This window comes from Siphateles boraxobius, unplaced genomic scaffold (genome assembly GCF_051911475.1).
Source record: "Siphateles boraxobius isolate OS27281-9 unplaced genomic scaffold, OSU_SipBor_1 33, whole genome shotgun sequence".
Taxonomy (NCBI): domain Eukaryota; kingdom Metazoa; phylum Chordata; class Actinopteri; order Cypriniformes; family Leuciscidae; genus Siphateles; species Siphateles boraxobius.
In genome coordinates, this window is record NW_027508953.1 from 7,917,543 (window position 1) to 7,937,126 (window position 19,584).

The following is a 19,584-nucleotide window of genomic DNA, read 5'->3' on the forward strand; positions in this document are numbered from 1 at the left end:
TTAAGTGCAGATGTAAACCCTAAAACACATACAATGCCTTTAACAGGCTTGAAGAGATCATCTGATAGTAAAGCATAACACAGGAAGTTGATCTATTGACATTTTTTCAGTGTTGTTTATTTCATTAATTTGCATACAGCATGAAATGTTACAATATTTTCCACTCCAAAAGTCTCAATATCCTCTGACAGCGAGCTGTAGTACATGAATGTCATTGTAAGAGAGAAATATTTTCAATTATTTTTAAAACTACTAAAGACAAATCTCAGTTTGAGGCAATACGCATTTTCAGAGCAAACAGCAATTGCACAAGAATCCCAGATCATGAGTGTACAGTAAAAAAAAACGTATTCAACAGCCCAAACAAATTTACACAGCCACCAGGTGTCAGAACTTGCATACCTTGTCACATAAAAACCTGCAAAAGACACTTTGGAACTTGAGATAAAGAAATAAATTACAAGCAAACATACAAATAAATACGACTTTGTACAGGAATGTTTTTTGTTCATAAAAATTGTCACAGAAAAAGTTCCAGCAATGTTCCCTTACTCAACTATGCATCTATATTTCATAACGTTTGCATCTTCCTCATTAATGTCTCTGCATTCAGGCTGACTGCTTAGCATGCACATTCAAAAATGATGAAAAAAAAAATAGTTTTGTTCAGGATTTAGTTTAGTTTGACTTCAATTTTCTCAACAAAACCAAGGCATTAAAAGATAACAGTACAGATGCTATAAATTGTTACAGTAGCTGTTCTGCCAGGTCTGTCTTATTGTGCCCTAAAAACTGACATTTTAAAATCAATGCTAAAAAAAGCACACACAAAAAATAAATACAAACATTATATATACTGAATTAGGTCTTTATACATGGTTTAATATTTCTGCCAATGTTACAAAAGTGATCTGTTGCCTTGTTTGCTTTTGCTTTTTTTCTTTTCCTTTTTTGCAAACAATGTAAAGTTTCAGTAAATCAATCTCCAAACTAACTCCAAATATTTTTTTTAATTAATTATGTTAATAGGTCAGTCACACATGACAGACTGATATTTGAGAGCGATATATACTGTGTTTTTGTATAGCTGACCCATGCAATCCGACACAATCCACTTGCAGGCGTCATGCACAGTGAAAGGCTTCCTGTTAATTACAAGGCAAAATAACTCTTGTGATTAAGGCACATTTAAATATTAAAAAAACATCACAGTACTGCATTTGAATCAATTTCTAAAACCAAATCAAACCCATTTTACAGATTCAAAGTTTTGAAAAAAGTGTCTTGTTACATGATTGTTCAGGCAACCTGATCTGGAATTGACTCATCCAACATGTCTTTGTTTTTTGGGGGGTAGATAATAATAACATATTCCTAAAATGTCTTTAAAACTCACAACCAGACAAATTTCCTTTCTTCCCTTTGCAAAGTAAATATGACTCCAGCAGAAAGGTGAAATGGTCAAACGCATGGTCAAATAAAGTCCACTACAAAACACTCACAGAGGTCCTCAAAAGACCAGTTTGTTCTCCAAGAGCCTGTCACATGATGCAAAGTTCTCATCACTGTTCTTCTGCTGTGATGTTATCAGGTCCTGGGAGTTCTTTTAAAAATGAAACTCTTTGAGAACAGTGATATCACATACTGTTGAGGTATACAGTGGCATCTTTCTTTTGGTTCCATTTCTTTTCTTAGCAGCAATATTGGTTGTACTTACATCCTATATATATATATATATATATATATATATATATATATAAGGAGGGGGGGGGGGGGGGTCTTTATGTTTACAGTTTTATGAACATGTGCACTTCTCACTTTTGTAATCCAGATTCTCCAGTTTTCACTTCCTCAGGATGTTTACAGCAACTCCATCTTACTTTCATACTTTTCTTTTTCATCCTGTGCCGATATCCTTAAAAGAGAGTAAATCTTTGTCTTTGAGGGCTTTATTTTGTCATGTTCATCCATAGTCTTTCACTGCAACAGCAAAAAAAAAGAATAATTAAAACTCTTTTACAACAGGGTAGAATTTCTAGACAAGTAATTCAGCATGCTTTGTAGGAGGCAGTTCTCATATCCTGTTAAACGACACAAAGACCACATTGTAATTTGCAAAAGTGCATGCACTCTGAGGATAGAGAGATTCTTTCATTTCACGACCTTATTTGTTTGTTGGCATGGTAGACCAGACCAGAGGTTCCCAAATGGTTTTACTTCAGATTTTATATTGATGTCAAGTGGTAACACATCATTCTAGCAAAATGGTTATACTAAAGCTAACAAAAATGTTCTGAAATCAAATATTAAAATGTATTACTATTAATATAACCATGCATAGCTGTAACATTATGCAAACTTAAACTTAAAATTCTGTAATAATTTACTCACCCTCAAGTTGTTTCAAACCTGTATGAATTTCTTATTTCTGTAGAACATAAAAGAATATTATTTAGAAGAATGTCTGTAACCAAATAGTTGATGGGCCCCATTGACTTCCATAGAATTTATTTTCCTACAATGGGAGTCAATGGGTGCTTTGGCCTGTTTGGTTACCCATATTTTTCAAAATGTCTTCTTTTGTGTTCAGCAGAAGAAAGAAATTCATACAGGTTTGGAACAACATGAGTGTGAGTAAATGATGACAGAAGTTTCATTTTTGGGTGAACTATCCCTTTAATATGACAGGCTGAAAAAGATGATTGACAAGTTGTAAATGCATAAACAACAGCACAAGTGTTATAATATAAAGTGTTATAGATTGCGGCAGCTCCAGTTTGGATCCCGCCTTTGCCATTTCAGCCGACACGGACAATTGCAAAGACTTTAGATTGCGCCAACTCTGGATCGACATACAACATATTATTCTTATATAATAATCATTACATGCACAAGTTGTAATTGCTGCCTAACAATTTCACTGGTTCTGCTTAAATTAATCTAAGCACATAACATATTATATAGGTTGTTTGCAGTCACGTGACTGTGTTGATGCGCGAAATTCAGATGGAGGGCAGGAAGTGAAGAACGCAATGGACGAGATGGAGGAAAGTCCGTACTGTACTACTTTAGATGCTATTACAAGAGAAATATATAAACAAAAAATCTAAACATATGTTGGACGTGATCCTTACGTTATGAAGAGGACCGATTTTCAACTTGAAAGATTTGCCTGTCATTGAGGCGGTAGATATCAGCAACTACCTCGTCTCACAGACATACTTTGACTTTACAAAGTTCAAAGACTGGTACGTTGCACAAACAGACACATAAGCTGTATTAACTCAGCTTTGACGAAGTGATCACTGACACACACGGGCATTTTCCCATTCGGCTCCTCCCGACCGTAGACGTAGGTTTGCAAGGCAATTTTTCCGATGTTTTTCTGTCAATTTCTTGTATTTTCCCCCCTTATGAACAACAAATTGTGGCACACGATAAAAACTCCTCGTGGTTTGATCGATTTGAGCAACCATAAACGACGCAAAACATAGGCATTTTGAGTTTGTTATAGTGATTCCTATAGAAAATCACTTCCTGCCCTCCATCTGTATGTATCGCCATGGCAACGCAGTGACGTGACGTCATGTGAAAACAAGCTATTAAGGCTGTATAATACTGCCATATGGACATTACTTTGATACACTCAGCACTGACTGATAACAGAATATTTCCTAAATTGTCCCAATGAAACAAGCATTTTCTGTAAAGCTGCAGCGAAACAATATGAATTGTAAAAAGCGCCATACAAATAAACTTGAATTGAATTCAATTTGGGACCCACTAATTGAGAACCACAGTTGTAGTGGGACATAAAAAAGCTTTACTCATAGAATGTACTCAATGGTGTTTGGTCTACTACACTGAAACAGATTGCACCCTAGAACAAAATGTCTCTTACTTCTGACGTGCTTGTCTGTGGAACAATCTCGCTGAGTGAAATGACTTCGATAGCCAAACTTTCCCCTGATGACTGAGCAGCTATACTGCTACGACTGTAAATGAAATGCATCAATAGACATATTTATTATTAGTGAAAAGAGTGAGTGTATGTGATCAAATGAATAGTAGTAGTTGTAAAACTCATCTTTCACCATCACATACCTCAGAACTGGAGTGTTCGTGGAGGGCCGAGAGCTTACAGGAGAGATTGCTGACAGGGTTGTATCAGCTGAGCTACTCGTGATCTCATCTTCAGTAACCTGTAGCGGGAGCAGGTCAGGACGAGCACCTGAAAAGAGAAAAAGTGCCATAAGAGTCAATAATGATTTAGTCAGGGTTGAAGGGGAAATCATGTTGATAATGTCTCAATCTAGGCTTCTAAAATGTCAGATGATTCAAATGCGAACTGGAGGCTTTATTGGCATTGTCCTTGCATGTGCTGTAGGGGGCAGATATTTACAGCTCTCATTTGCCCTGTTATCAGCACACAAGGGCATCTAACTTTTAAACTACACAAAGTTATCATGCAGTCTCTGCTAGCATTGAAAACAGAGCACAACATGAACAATGTTTTCCATACTAGCAAGGGCAAGTTAAGCAACCCTGGTCACACTGCTGAGACCTACAAGTAGATAGAAAGACCCACAAGTAGAATCTAAGTATATACATTGCAGGCAAAAAAGTAAAAGAGCCATTCTTCTCAGATCAGAGAGCTTATACATTTATCAAAATCATGCAATCACCAAAACAACACAAATGTATATGTCAGTACCATATCAATTAGGTCAATATTGGAGATGGGGGGGTTCATATATTTTTGTCATTATTTTTTGAGAAAGCAAGAAACACAGACACATGCCTATCTTTATAATTCTAGTTTTGACTTCTAAAGTTTTTTTGAATTCGACCCAAATCCAAAATTTCACTGCAATATATAGTGAAAGTTCAAAGTTTCAATACTGCTCAACACCATCTTTTATTCATGATTAATATTGCATTGCATATAATGTGTGCTGATCAACTAGTCTAAAATTAAGAAACCCCTAGAATACAGTAAAAAAAAAAAAAAAAAAACAGGAACATTGTGTGTACATGTGATTTATTTTAAATTGGCTACTTTATTATTCCAATATCCAAATTTGATACTAAATTCCACAGGGAAAAGGGCTTCTATTTGTGACGCTTTGCATTTGAACATTTGCACATTTTAAACAGGACACGCATTAGCGGAATAAACGTTAGCCAATACAAACGTATTTAAAGAAAACAGTTGATAATGAATAGACAGGAGTCCTGTCACAGGACCAATAATAGCAAAACGAATCACTTATTCTACAAAGAATATCAAGTATCAGTTAGAATAAGACGAATCCGACATATGAGTGCTGTGTTAACAGTAAAGCGTCCGTCATTTAACGAATTTTAAAAACACGGATGGATAGGCTAATACAAAATGCTTTCTGACATTCGGACAGAAAAAAGACAAGCAAGAACAAAATTTAAATTTAGCCCGTCAATTTTCATTTTACAATTATCTTCTGTGTGCGCGCGTCAGTGTTTGTGATAGAGAGCTCGCGCAGCACTGATAAAACGGTACTTTTTAATCCATGAGTAACTAACCAGCTAGTTTTCTTACAAAATAAATATGTAACATAATTAGGTACTTTAGTTATTATTAACACAATAACTTAACACATGCAGGCTACGTTTCTCAACACTGAGAATAAATAAATAAACGCCTGTTTCTCCAGACTGGCGTTTATCAGTAATCCACAAATCACAGCACTTTCATAATCACTAACCCATAGTGATTGCAATTCTATTTAGATTTATAGTTCAGCATTACTTGAGCATTTTATCATTTGCCTGGCTGAATGATGTCTTCCTCTTATCCGAGTAACCATGAATGAATGACGGAGTATTTTAAGATAATCCATGCGATCACTCCCGTGTGATAATCAAATCCAGATTAAGTTAACTCAATACAATATTTCAACTTTCCACATCCACCTCAGCCCGTTTCCCTACATGAGTCAGAAGTACTGTGACTATTGTACTGTCCTCGCTTAAATCAGTCAGACGGCAGGCCGCGGGAGTGGAAGGAGGATCGAGCGGGATTATTTATTGCTGTCGATTTTTAATTGATAGGCCTGACACATCTGTCAATCATGCAGAGGGAATTTGAAAGACAACCGTTTATCCCGTAGTTTGCAAAAAAAATTATTCAAAAAAATGAATACCTCGAATAATATATAAACGAATAATGGCGATTAATACCTTTTAATGGCCTCAGTTTTTACTAATTTGATGTACTAACTTTTATACTTTGCAAAACACCGCGGACACCCTGTATAAGCAGAGCGCGGTCACCATACGCAACATCGAAATCATGTTACGTACGTGTAAAGGAGTATTAAGCTGTTCAACAGGTGAATTTCTGTCCACGCGATCAAAGATGGAGGGAAATACAGTACAGGCAACTTTGTGCGCTTCAAAGGACAAATACACACAAAAATATGTCAAAATTTAAACGCATTCAGTTATGTCTTCAGTGAACAAACAGCTGGGAAAGTAATCAAATGCTTGTCTGTGCATTTGGTTTTAAGTGACAGCAGCCTAATAAACCCTCTGCTCTCTCTGTCATTTAAATGTTATTCAAACAACAAAAGAAAACGAGAGAATCATTCACTGCTCTTCACTGAATAACATTAGAACTTTAATATGAATAAGTGTATATGTAATTCATACAGTGAAGACTATGTAATGTTTTATTTACATTTGATTTATTCAATTTCTGTATTGTAGGCTATTATTAGTAGAAGCCTAAATTGTTTATTTCATGCATTTCATTTCTTTGTTGCATTTGTCCTATTGTTTTTTTTTATTATTCTATTTTTATTTGTTTATTGTATTAATGAACGTTACAACTCACTGTTGTTGGTTGACAGTGAAACTGCTCTGAAAGAACAGATTAAGGGTTGGGGGTCATTTTTAGGTTTTTATAAATGCACTGACAGTGACAGGGGTCCCCGGACACAGTTTGGCTTAGGGCCTCCAGAAGTACAGGACCGCCACTGGACAATTGTATAGAATTTTACTATCTATATCTATGCATCCCGACACAGAATCACCAAGGAAACTTCCAAAACTGGTTGAGGAAACAATCTCAACCAGTCTAGAAATACGGCTAATTATTTACATTTAAGCCATTTAGTATCAAGAAAGAATTATTTTGGTTACCACAAGAATTTGAAGCCTTGACTCTTATCTTGCTCAGACACCCTGCCTATAACCTTCCCTTTTCTATTTATCTCTCAATGCGTTCTCATACCGTTGTCTCCTTGAGTGTCTGGGCTGGAGAGCTGCACTGTAATCTGCTGTGACTGTGTTTGTTCTGCTGCTACAGGAAGGGATTGTTGTGACTGTCCAGATACTGCGATGTTTGACTTCTTCCCAACAGACACGGTTCCACCTCGACTTTTCTTTGAGGGAGATGTTTTTACTAGCGTAAGAAAGAAAAAATCATCTTTAATGTGTCAGCACTTTAATGCAGCAGTTGCAAATGTTCCAATGTAACTATCAAACTAACATGTAGGTTTTTTGAAGACTGTGCTGCACATAAACCTCTGGAAACGATCTGAGTAGAAACTCGGCCGATGCACGGATACCGTGTCCTGGTGAGGACATCAAATAGTAAACAAAACACTTTTTTTATCATTTGTTAAGTTCTCTTTTTATTCAGTGTTTGATATGGGTGTGTGACATACCCCATCATGCAGCAGAGCTTTCCATGAGTGCTCCAACTTCTTTACAAGCCTAAATACAGAATGTTATTAGCAAATTATAGGGATTTATTATGAAGAAAACACAAAGATGTGGAAATACAGTCTACCTGTAAGATTGGAGGATATCAATGATGCCGATGAAAACCAGCAATCTTTCTCCTTTTGAATTGAATGCTGGAATTCCTCCCATGCTGCAAAGAAAAAACAAATATTGCCCGTTAACAGTTGTCCAGGCAAAGTAATAATTTCTCAGTAAGAATAATCATAACAGTACAATAGCATCTCTGAAGTAGTGTAAATTACAGTGTAACAGTGTAAATTATTACAAAAAAGGTTCTATTGCCAAACGCACTGACAGTCTTGTGGTATTTTTTGGTGCTTTGCCGTTTCAAGGTGCCAGCCAAAGGTTGATCACTCACCTTTCGTAGGGCTGTGGTGATGACTTGCCCTTGGTCTCCCCTTGAATAGACTCAATGGCTGTGCAGTAAAGGGGCTTCTGGCCTGGTGCCTTTTTCTGGGTATCGGGCACTGCAGTAGACACCTCTTCACCGGCCTTGTCCAAGTTGTGGATACCCATCAGCAGACTGTAGTCCATGATCTTAAAGCTCTGTAGTACCTATAGACAAAAGGATATAAAGAGGAAGAGTGACAGGCACAATTAGCAGATTCAAACTGTAGAATGTTTAAACGGGGTCATGAATTGAAAAAATCATATTTTGACAGAGGTCATTGTGCTATAAAAATATAACTTCAGGAGTCAAGTCACCTTTTTATAATACAGATTGTTTCAAAGCAGCTTAACAGAAATAACAGGAAAATAATGTTGTAATAATATTGTTAAATATAAAATTAAATGTCCCCAACTAAGCAAGCCAATGGCGACAAAGAAGAAGAAAGGCGACAGTGGCAAGGAACCAAAACTCCATCAGGTGACAGAATGGAGAAAAAAAAAAACCTTGGGAGAAACCATGCTCAGTCGGCGGGCCAGTTCTCCTCTGGCCAACGAACGAACAGAACTCAAAACGATTTTGTTTGGTCCAAAAATAGCTTTTATTAAATACCAAGCTCAGAAAATGACTCGTTGCAAATTGTCACATTATTACATCAAAGTGCGACGAAAGACCGCCTCTGCAGAAGATTAACGCCCACTTCTACATCATTGCCCCTTAGCCCCGCCCACCAATTCACACGTCATGTAGTAGTTAATACCAGACAGATGCAAAGAGAGATGTGCAAATGACAATGTATACATCGAAAAGGATGAACTAAGAATAGCCTATAAGACAGGGTGACAAACCATGGTACATTCATTCATAATTCCATTTACACAAAACAACGTAAAAGTCATCCTTTGTCAATTATAACTGTAGTAACTCTAAGTACTTAAACTTTTATTTGCCACAACCAAGACTTATAAACCATATTTAACACACATAAATGTTCCACAATGTTGGCAAATGTTTCTATGTAACAAGATATTTTTCAGCATTGGAAGTTTTCAAAACAATTTCACACATGTAATGGTGGGGACGTTGAAATTATTATTTTAATATGCAAATATCTTAGCCAATTATAGCAGTTGGCGTTTTGAAAGTCTAGAATGTTTACTTCCAAGTCTTGAATGTGGTATGCCCATTAAAACAGAGTTTTTGAAAGAGAGGGTCAAAAACAGGATTGAAAATAGCTTTCTACTTCTAAATTAGGATGTTATTATATGTAAAAATCTTGATAACATCATAATTGGACCTCAGAGAACATTATAAAGTTAAACATCTTTTGTTCATGACCCCCTTTTTTAAAGAATGGATTTAACCATGGGCGGTTTTAGGGTCAGTGGATATTTGGGGCTTAGCCCAGACTTCTGTGGATGCATATGGAGCCATCCTTTTAATATTGGAATGTTAGCTATATACCATAAAATATTACTATAGATCAGTCGTTCTCAAACTTTTTTTGGTCTCGCCCCCCTATAAACCTTTCAAAACGATTCTGAGAATACTGTGAAATAATATGTTGTGAGCCTTATTCTGTGTAAGAAGCCACATCATCTCACAGAAGGATGTTTTCAAGCACTCAACTGATGTTATGTAGTGAGTAATAACGTTTCAAATTGTTATCTTTTGTTGGAAAAGAGGTTCATAAATGCTTGTTTGGAAAGATGTTTGACGCATGTTGCTTTTTCAAATGCATTTTATAAGCGACACAAACTAGCAATGCTTTAAGATGGAGCAGCATTTACTACGGATCACAGAGCCATGCTTCACTGACAAGCTGCACATAAAAAAATATTCTTGTTTACATTCTATCCTCTTTACTTATTATTAATGTCGATGATCACTCCTGTAGCTCAACCAGTAGACCATGCTTTGATTAATAGAGAATGCATGTACTGAAGGAATGAATATCTTAAAATGCAATGTAAGTGGCTTCTGAATAAAAGTGTATGCCAATTGCATAAATGTTAATGGAACTTCTGTCTCCTTACCCGACAGTCTCTCTGAATGGTCCTACAGAGGGCATTGTAGTGGTCACTCTCCAGCAGTATGCCCTCAGGCGTGTCCTGCATAAAGTCTAGGTCTTTGAACGTGGGCACACCCTTGGACTTTTCTTTCGGCGAAGCACGTCGCTTGTATGTGGAGCCCTTCAGGTCGAATTTAAGGTGCATGGGTACAGCGCATGGCAGCAGGTTGTTCATCACTACGATTCGGATGTTCTTCCCCTCTGCCTGAACGCAGTAGAGACCGTAGAACTTGGGAAGCAGTGTACGCATGTTCTGGTTCAGGTTCTAGAAGACAAATGGTGAATTATATGAAGAAAACTACTATGCTTATAATGTTCAAACAACAAAAGAATGAAGTTTTAGTTAACACACTAGTGTTAATTTCGTTAACGAAAACTAAACGAAAATATTTTCGTCAACGCACATTTTTCACCGAACGAAAACTAGACGAGACGAGACTAAAATCCCCACTAATAAACAATAACTGGGAGTAAATCATAAATAATTTTCGTAGACGAATAAAGACGAGACGAAAATGCAGTTCGGTAAATAAAAGACTGGGCTAAAATCTATGGACATTTTAGTTCACGAACAAAGACGAGACGAAAATTACATATTATTATATGATATGTTTTTGTCAAATCCTGTCTCCTCCTCCGCCTCCTCCTCGTCAGCTCTTCCGCCACACACCCACTTTCAAACCTGGAGCGGGCGGGTCGGGCACAGAGTAGCCTACACAACACATGGAGCAGGCAGGAGCTGGATTCACGGCGAGGCGGCGACAGGTTAAAAGTAAAACATGCTAAAAGTAAAACATGCTTTGCACGGGGCTCGGGAGAAAGAGGAGACGTGATATATGGACACATTTTCGCTTCATTGAAGTGGAGAACAAAACCAAATGCTTGATTTTAGTCGAAGGGAAGGAATGTGGCCACATGGTAGCTGGAAAAAACACAACAAACCTGAAGAGACACGTCGCAGTTCACCACAAAGACATTGTGGTAAATTAACAGAAAGATTGTTGGTGGTTGTTTATAATCTAACATTCCTTAAAATTGTGTTTTTTATCAAAAAGATGAGAAAATGTTGAAATGTGAAATAATTTTAGGAAATGTTAAATATTATCTGCTGACAAAAAAGTAAAAGGTTAAAATGATGTCCTGACTAAAACTAGACTAAAATGTTGACAGATTTTGTTGACTAAAACTAAACGAATAAAATTATGTTTTCTTGGACTAAAATAAAGACTAAAATGCTCGACTCATAGTCGACTTAAACTAGACTAAATAAAAATGGGATGATGTCGACTAAATGTGATAAAAACTAACAAGCGATACTGAAACTGGACTAAAACTGAAACTAAATTTAAAAATGGCTGGTAAAATTAACACTATAACACACATAATAATTTTTTCAGTTTTACACGTTAAAAATATTTAATGCAATTAACACAGCATTTGTTTTTTCCAGTCAACCTTTGGCTAGTGTAATATTATATGATCACGCTCTTATTCATGCGAATGCTTTTAAAACATTTGTGGCGAGCAGGAAGAGGCCGAGGGATGTGAGAGAATGGCACGAGGCCGGTGAATGATGTGAGTGATAATGAATTACACCTGTGAGACGCACCGGTCTCGCATCTCTCACGGAGGAGCGGAAGCATAAAAAGAGGAACGACGACAGTGAAGATCAAGAGAGGAACAGGCCTGATTTTATGTTGTGTTTTGTTTCCGTTTTGTGTGGTCAGCAGTTGTCCGTGAGGGGCTGCTGGCTTATACTTTTGTTTTTGTATTTGTTTTATTTTGTGATTTATTTCTTTAAATGTTCGCCGGTTCCCGCCTCCTCCTTCCCTGAATCTTAAACATTGCTACAAGATTCAAGTGCGATAAGACAAGAGAAAGCAGTGCATTACTGCCGGGTCTGTGAATCTCCTGTCTGTGTGACATACACAAACGATTCATTCGCACAGAAAGACGCTTCAGACAGCGTTTAAACGGACAAAAACACACATTATGCCATTTTATTCAGAGTATCCTCACAAGCAGTCTTAAATAAGGTTAAATGAAGTCTGAAAAGAACGTTAAGAGTTGTGAGAAAATGGGATGCGTGTCAGATCCGCGAGATGCGTGTCAGGTCTTAAAGTGACAGCAGCCCAATAAACCTGCTGCTGTTTGTCAGAAGTGGTCCCCCGTCTCTTTATCTGCACAAAACACAACCAGGCACGGAAGATAGAACCGTCCTTTTCTTGTTCGGAAATTTGTGGACTCGATGTCCTGACAGGCTGTAATTCACAACAATTTACCATGACGATGATAAATTGAAATATAATAACTACCGAAAACACACTGAATCACGACCGCTCTTACTGAATACCAACCTACTCTGCACTGAGCAAACGCAGAGCGCGGCCAACGCCCCCCTATTGTGACGTAATATGACGTGATGTTGAAGAAAAAAAAGAAGCGTTTTTTTCAAACGTTTTCTACTAAATTTGTGCCCTTATGTCATGCAAACAATTTTAAATCCTGCATTAACTTTTCATATGGTACTTTCATACAAGGTTATATATTAATTAAAAAAAGGCACTCACTGCTCTTGACTGAATAACTTTTGAAGCTTTAAGGATTCATTTATATTTAACTTATAATATATGCAGTGAAGACTGTTAGACCTAAATGAAAATCTTAAAGCACTGTTTACAAGATTACATTGGTCAAAAACAACGAAAACTGGTCTGACACTGGGCTAATAGAAAAAACCCAATATATTAAGGGCACAGGTAAATGTGACATTTATTATAATGGGTTTATGTTAAGATTGTTTTAAGTTCACTTAAATTAAAAAGTTGTTGTATTTTTTAAAGCCAAATAAATGTTAGAACGTATAGCTTTCAATTATACTGTAATGCTGAATGGCTATAATTGGCTTAAACTGAGGGGAAAAAATCTATTTCATAGAGACATCAGTAGCGGTATTGGTAACGGTGATGCCTTCTTTCATAAAAAGATACAATTAAACAAATGTTTTAAATATAGACAACAGTCTTTATGTTGTTTCTACATTAATTGGGAGATTAAATAATTATAAAAATATACTTAAAACTTTAATGTTAGGTGGGATTAATCGCAATCAATTAGAGAAAAATGTGCGACGAATTAGATTAGACAGCACAAAAAAAAAAAAAAGAAACCCTCACTTACCATGAAGTAACCTGGCAGGAGTGTTTGCAAGAATTCTGCCTCTTTGTGTTGTACCGTCTTAATGATAAACTCATCATCGCTAGAAACGTAGAAGAGAGACCCGCTTGCTCCAGGGTTAGACAATTCGATAAGGGGTTCATTACAAAGAGAGTACTGCAGAAAACACACACACACAGCAGATAACTTGACTGGAGTGTTACACATGTCCATCACTGAGAAGAGCTTTTGTTCATTAAGTCGTAATCTCAAGCAAGAAAAGCAAAAAAACAACAATAATAATATAATCCCATTAAAAAAGAACTTGGACTGAACAAGACAAAACCAAATCAACCTTTTTAGGTGGAAATGAATTGATCATGTTCATCTTACATTAATTTTGTATGGCTTTTCCAGTTAAAATGATTTTGTTATTATTTTTTTTCATTCAGAATGATGTGATAATGAACCATTCAGACCATTTTATGAACCTCTTCGACTAATTAATTGAAAAAGAACCACCCCACAATGGCTTGCAAGCAAGTTTAACTCTACATAAACTCAACAGTAATTTCTAGCTGATGAAATATTTTAGTCATTCACAAAGATTCCCGTAAAAAAAATCCCATTACTATTACAGGCCTAAAACACACAATTTTAAAATGCCCATATATTTCCAGGAAACCATGGAAACCCTGTTTAATGAACAAACAAGATTACCAAGTAGTCGTCAGGTCGGATCCCAAACATCTCTCTGAAGTAGCGGAATGCAATGGGAGCATAAGTTTTAAACTTGAAGTCACCATGGTGATGACCTGGAGTTGAGCTACTGCCTTGACTGAGAGGAAGACAAATACAAGCACATTTTAGTACACAATGTATGACTAAAGGAAAACTTTCCTTTGTCTCATGGCTACTCTTATTTAGACACATATACAAACGCACCTGGGAAAGAAGATGCTTTCTACCACTTCAAAGTCCTGCATGAGCACATCTCTTTCTGGCTTCTGGCTCAAGCTTCCCACGCTGTGGGTGATGCCCAGCTGAATGGCACCTTTCAAAGCAGATGATGTGGTCTAAAGAGGGCACATGAAGAGCAGAATAAGAACATGTTAATGTGTAAAGGCCCGTTCACACAAAGAATGTTATCATCGTTCATCAGCTGGATAAAAAACTGTTCTGAAAGTGATTACAGTAATATTGTTTCTCTGTGCCGTTATCGTTAAATTTGTGGTGTGGACTCTTTGATATTCTTTTATATTAAGAACGATTTTTAGAACCATGTTGTTATCGTTATAATTATCACCCTTGGTGTAAACAGGCCTTAGTACACAAAAATGCAAGACTAAAAATATAGCACTAATGCATGGGTCTCTGCATGCAATTTAATAAAACTAAAAGAGAGGAGCATAAACACAAGGTCTGCTAGTTTTATCTGTATGTACATGCCCATACCATTTACTAGGCTTTGTCACTGTGCCACACAAACAACAGATAACACAATAATGATCTATGTAGATATGACAGACTCAGGAATGCGTGTCATTAAACTGAGATTGGTCATTAAACTGAGATTGGAAGTTGAACTGCTGATTCTTTGGATCTGGTCTTATCTCCAACAAATATCTATTTTTGAAATATTTACAGGATATCAAAAATACACAGCTCGAACCTTTTTATACGTAGTCTCCCCAGTAGGGTCAATTCCTCGGTGGCCCAATGTCTTTTTGTTCGTCTGGGATGAGCTTGAGATGCTCAGACCCTGAAAGATAATGACTGCTCAATAGACACATCAGACAACAAGACAAAAACTTTGAACCAAAAACTTAAAACCATTTATATGTTTATATTTAAAGCATTATTCATTTATTTACATCAATTATAGAATGGTGAAATTCTCATGATTTCACTGGGAGATTTTTCTGTAGTGATTGGCAGCTTCAATGATTATAAAGTGAGCGCTCTTAGCTCGCATCCTGTTTATAACCCATAAACAATTTGAAGAAATGTTTGGTTGTTTATGCTGCTCAGTACACTGCAAACTAAGTTTCTGGATTTACAACTTTAACGCCAGATTGAATCTAAAACCACAATGACTGACAGTTATATCACCATAGCAACAGACGGAAAAGAACAAATCTGATACTGTATGTCAAAATACACTCACCTAAAGGATTATTAGGAACAGCATACTAATACTGTGTTTGACCCCCTTTCGCCTTCAGAACTGCCTTAATTCTACGTGGCATTGATTCAACAAGGCGCTGAAACCATTCTTTAGAAATGTTGGCCCATATTGATAGGATAGCATCTTGCAGTTGGAGATTTTTGGGATGCACATCCAGGGCACAAAGCTCCCGTTCCACCAAATCCCAAAGATGCTCAATTGGGTTGAGATCTGGTGACTGTGGGGGCCATTTTAGTACAGTGAACTCATTGTCATGTTCAAGAAACCAATTTGAAATGATTCGAGCTTTGTGACATGGTGCATTATCCTGCTGGAGTAGCCATCAGAGGATGGGTACATGGTGGCCATAAAGGGATGGACATGGTCAGAAACAATGCTCAGGTAGGCCGTGGCATTTCAACGATGCCAAATTGGCACTAAGGGGCCTAAAGTGTGCCAAGAAAACATCCCCCACACCATTACACCAGCCTGCACAGTGGTAACAAGGCATGATGGATCCATGTTCTCATTCTGTTTACGCCAAATTCTGACTCTACCATCTGAATATCTCAACAGAAATCGAGACTCATCAGACCAGGCAACATTTTTCCAGTCTTCAACTGTCCAATTTTGGTGAGCTCTTGCAAATTGTAGCCTCTTTTTCCTATGTGTAGTGAAGATGAGTGGTACCCGGTGGGGTCTTCTGCTGTTGTAGCCCATCCGCCTCAAGGTTGTGCGTGTTGTGGCTTCACAAATGCTTTGCTGCATACCTCAGTTGTAACGAGTGGTTATTTCAGTCAAAGTTGCTGTTCTATCAGCTTGAATCAGTCGGCCCATTCTCCTCTGACCTCTAGCATCAACAAGGCATTTTCGCCCACAGGAAAATTCGCAGCATACTGGATGTTTTTCCCTTTTCACACCATTCTTTGTAAACACTAGAAATGGTTGTGCGTCTGGCACCAACAACCATGCCATGCTCAAAATTGCTTAAATCACCTTTCTTTCCCATTCTGACATTCAGTTTGGAGTTCAGGAGATTGTCTTGACCAGGACCACACCCCTTAATGCATCGAAGCAACTGCCATGTGATTGGTTGATTAGATAATTGCATTAATGAGAAATTGAACAGGTGTTACTAATAATCCTTTAGGTGAGTGTATATGCAAACTAATAGACCTGCCACATTTTCTGTGTTTCTTTGTCCTTCATTGTATTACACATTTTTCACTTGATCTTTTTATAAACTACGATTACTAAAACATTTGAAAACAATAATTTATATTTTCAAATAGTTAACTAAAATAGTAAATTAGTTTTACAATGATATCAAAATTGGTACAAAGAAGAGAACCATGAAATTTATCTGGAATTGGTACCGACTACTGGAACTTTGGAACAGCGACAGGACAACCCTAGTATAGAGCAATAAATAAATTGGCCATTTTATAATAACAACCACAAAATAGTGGAATGTGAATATGAAACTATTAAAGCAACAAATATAATAAGCATATAATTACCTCCGAAGAAGCCATCTTTCGATTTCCAGGAACACCTACAGTAGGAAAAAAAAACTTCTCCATAAAAATGACTAATGAAAAAAGCCATTAGGCATTACGGTGCATTTATGGATTGTTATGTAAAGTATCTTGCCAAGCAAAAATGCAGAGCTCAAACTCAAGAATGTGAAGCATGAGACTGTCTTAGACTTCCCATTTTCCCTATGCACTGGTATCCTAACCAGACACTGGAGTTATTATAATTTTCTTTTCTGTGAAAAGCTACACTACAAATAAAATGCAAAAAAAAAATGCAAATACGAATGCTAAATAGCTCTTCAGACTTCAGATGTGTTAACCACAACTGTGAGTGTAAACATGCAGCATGCACAGACACCTGGGTTTCAATTCCTTTGTTCTTCCAAGAAAACACTGTAACCCAATCACACCAGCTGAGTCTGAAGTGGCACTATGATTAAAATACAGACAAGAACAACCCAAGCAGTCATGGGCCTAGTGCAGACTGTCTACAACACTGATATTCAAATTAGAGATCATATGCAAACACAGCCACACATGTGCTTTTACACACATGCATGAACCTTTCTGCTGGAATAACCTCCAAAATAAAGACATCTGAAGAGTGACAACAGGGATTAAAGAAGCAAAAGAAAAAATTATAATTCTACTAACACTTATGAAATATTAAAAAGTGAGCATCTTTAACAGTCCATTTTCAGAATCTTATTTTGTTACAAAGCATTAATCACTTATCTCAGCACCATAATACACATTTATATGATCTATGTGCCGCTAAACGCTATTATAAGAGCTATTGAATATCTGCAAATTATAAAATCAACATGTGTGTGTTAAATTGAAGGGTAACAAAAACTTAAAAATCTAGGTGAATTAGCTACTTATTTTGATGTAGCCTAATGGCTGATAACCAATAAATGGCAAATTTTACCATTCTATATTATTTTTAGTAAATAAAACACAATAAAAAAATCAATAGTTTTGTATGCTCTATAATACCGATTGAAGGTTGGGAAACATTATTATTTTTCATTTTTTTGAAAGAAGTCTCTCATGCTCATCAAGTCCACATTTATTTGATCAAAAACACAGAAAATACAGTAATATTGTGAAATATTATTACAATTTTAAAAAATGTTTTTTCTTTTTTAAATATACATTAAAACATAACTTAATCCTGTGATGCAAAGCTTAATTTTCATCAGCCATTACTCCAGTCTTAAGTTCTAGTCTTCCTTTTAGGAATAAACGCTGTTCTTTTTAACTTTTTGTTCATCAAAGAATCCTAAAAAAGTATCACAGTTTCCAAAAAATATATTAAGCAGCACAAATGTTTCCAATGTGATAATAACAGAGTATCAAATCAGCATATTAGAATGATGGAGTAATGGCTGATGTAAATCCAGCTTTGCATCACAGAAATAAATTATATTTTAAAGTATATTAAACTAGAAAACCATTGAAATAATATTTCACAATATAACAGTTTTTTCTGTATTTTTGATCAAATAAATGAGGCTTGATGAGCATAAGATACTTCTTTCACTTTGACCGGTATGTGTGTGTGTGTGTGTGTGTGTGTGTGTGTGTGTGTGTGTGTGTGTGTGTGTGTGTGTGTGTGTGTGTGTGTGTGTGTAATGTATGGTTCAGTGTACTATACAGTGGTGATTGTTCCACGTGTGCTCAAAGCACTAACTACACAATCCTTGCTATAGGAAACCACACGACTAGTTTACTATACGTGAGATCATTCTTTGAAGCTAGAGGACAGTAAAACAGCTTAATCTACTGTACAATAATAATGTGTCATAAACATGGTCATAAACAACAAGAGGAAATAAAATGCTCTCTTACTGGAGCTCGCTCCATCCGTGGAAACTACAGCCGGCGTAGCCATTTTCTGGCGGAAGTTTCATATGGTCCTGCTTGTTTTCACTTGTGGTTTATGCAACACACACAGCCCTGAAAGATCACAATCAATGTCCAAATAAAGTCTGTTAGTCAACCCAAACCTGAAGGAGACTAACTGACGTAAGGTTACAAAAGTTACTTAACTTAGTGTGGCAGTATTTTGCCGTGATATGTACTAAATGAGTGTGTTGGTTACACACTACTTTAACCTGCCATACTTTTACTTTATCATTTAAAAACTCTCGCTATATAAAAATGTGGTTGTTTGTTTGCTTACTTCCATACTAAAGGCTTAATGGCTAGAAACCCACAACTACAACAGGTAAGAGCGCTTACCTCAACTAAATCTCTTCGTTTTTTACTCAAGAATAAAAAACAGTATAGTTAAACTTCTGTTTATGTTCGCAGAACGGCTCGCTGTCTCGTGCGAATCTCTGATGTACTCGAAATTGTTGTTATTATTACTTTCCTGGGTCCATCCGAATTCCGAAGTAAATAACCCGCTGAATCGCACGGAAGCGTCCTCCCTCCTCTCGAGCCTCCCAAACAAGCGGAAGTGACGTTG

At 36.7% G+C, this 19,584-nt stretch overlaps 1 protein-coding gene across 1 annotated transcript; it reads right to left on the reverse strand.

The window, feature by feature from the left end:
- Window positions 1–87: 87 nt before the first annotated feature.
- Window positions 88–19,554, reverse strand: pip5k1aa (phosphatidylinositol-4-phosphate 5-kinase, type I, alpha, a). Its single transcript, XM_077195325.1, has 17 exons — window positions 19,356–19,554; window positions 18,963–19,070; window positions 17,091–17,125; window positions 15,076–15,165; window positions 14,349–14,479; window positions 14,124–14,241; window positions 13,428–13,580; window positions 10,213–10,512; window positions 8,147–8,343; window positions 7,835–7,918; window positions 7,710–7,758; window positions 7,532–7,616; window positions 7,274–7,444; window positions 4,105–4,231; window positions 3,902–3,995; window positions 1,819–1,980; window positions 88–1,603 (listed from the first exon to the last, which is right to left on the reverse strand). Exons 2-16 carry the CDS (start codon window positions 19,003–19,005, stop codon window positions 1,978–1,980), a joined length of 1,680 nt encoding a protein of 559 aa, XP_077051440.1. The 5' UTR covers window positions 19,006–19,070; window positions 19,356–19,554; the 3' UTR covers window positions 88–1,603; window positions 1,819–1,977.
- Window positions 19,555–19,584: the final 30 nt, after the last annotated feature.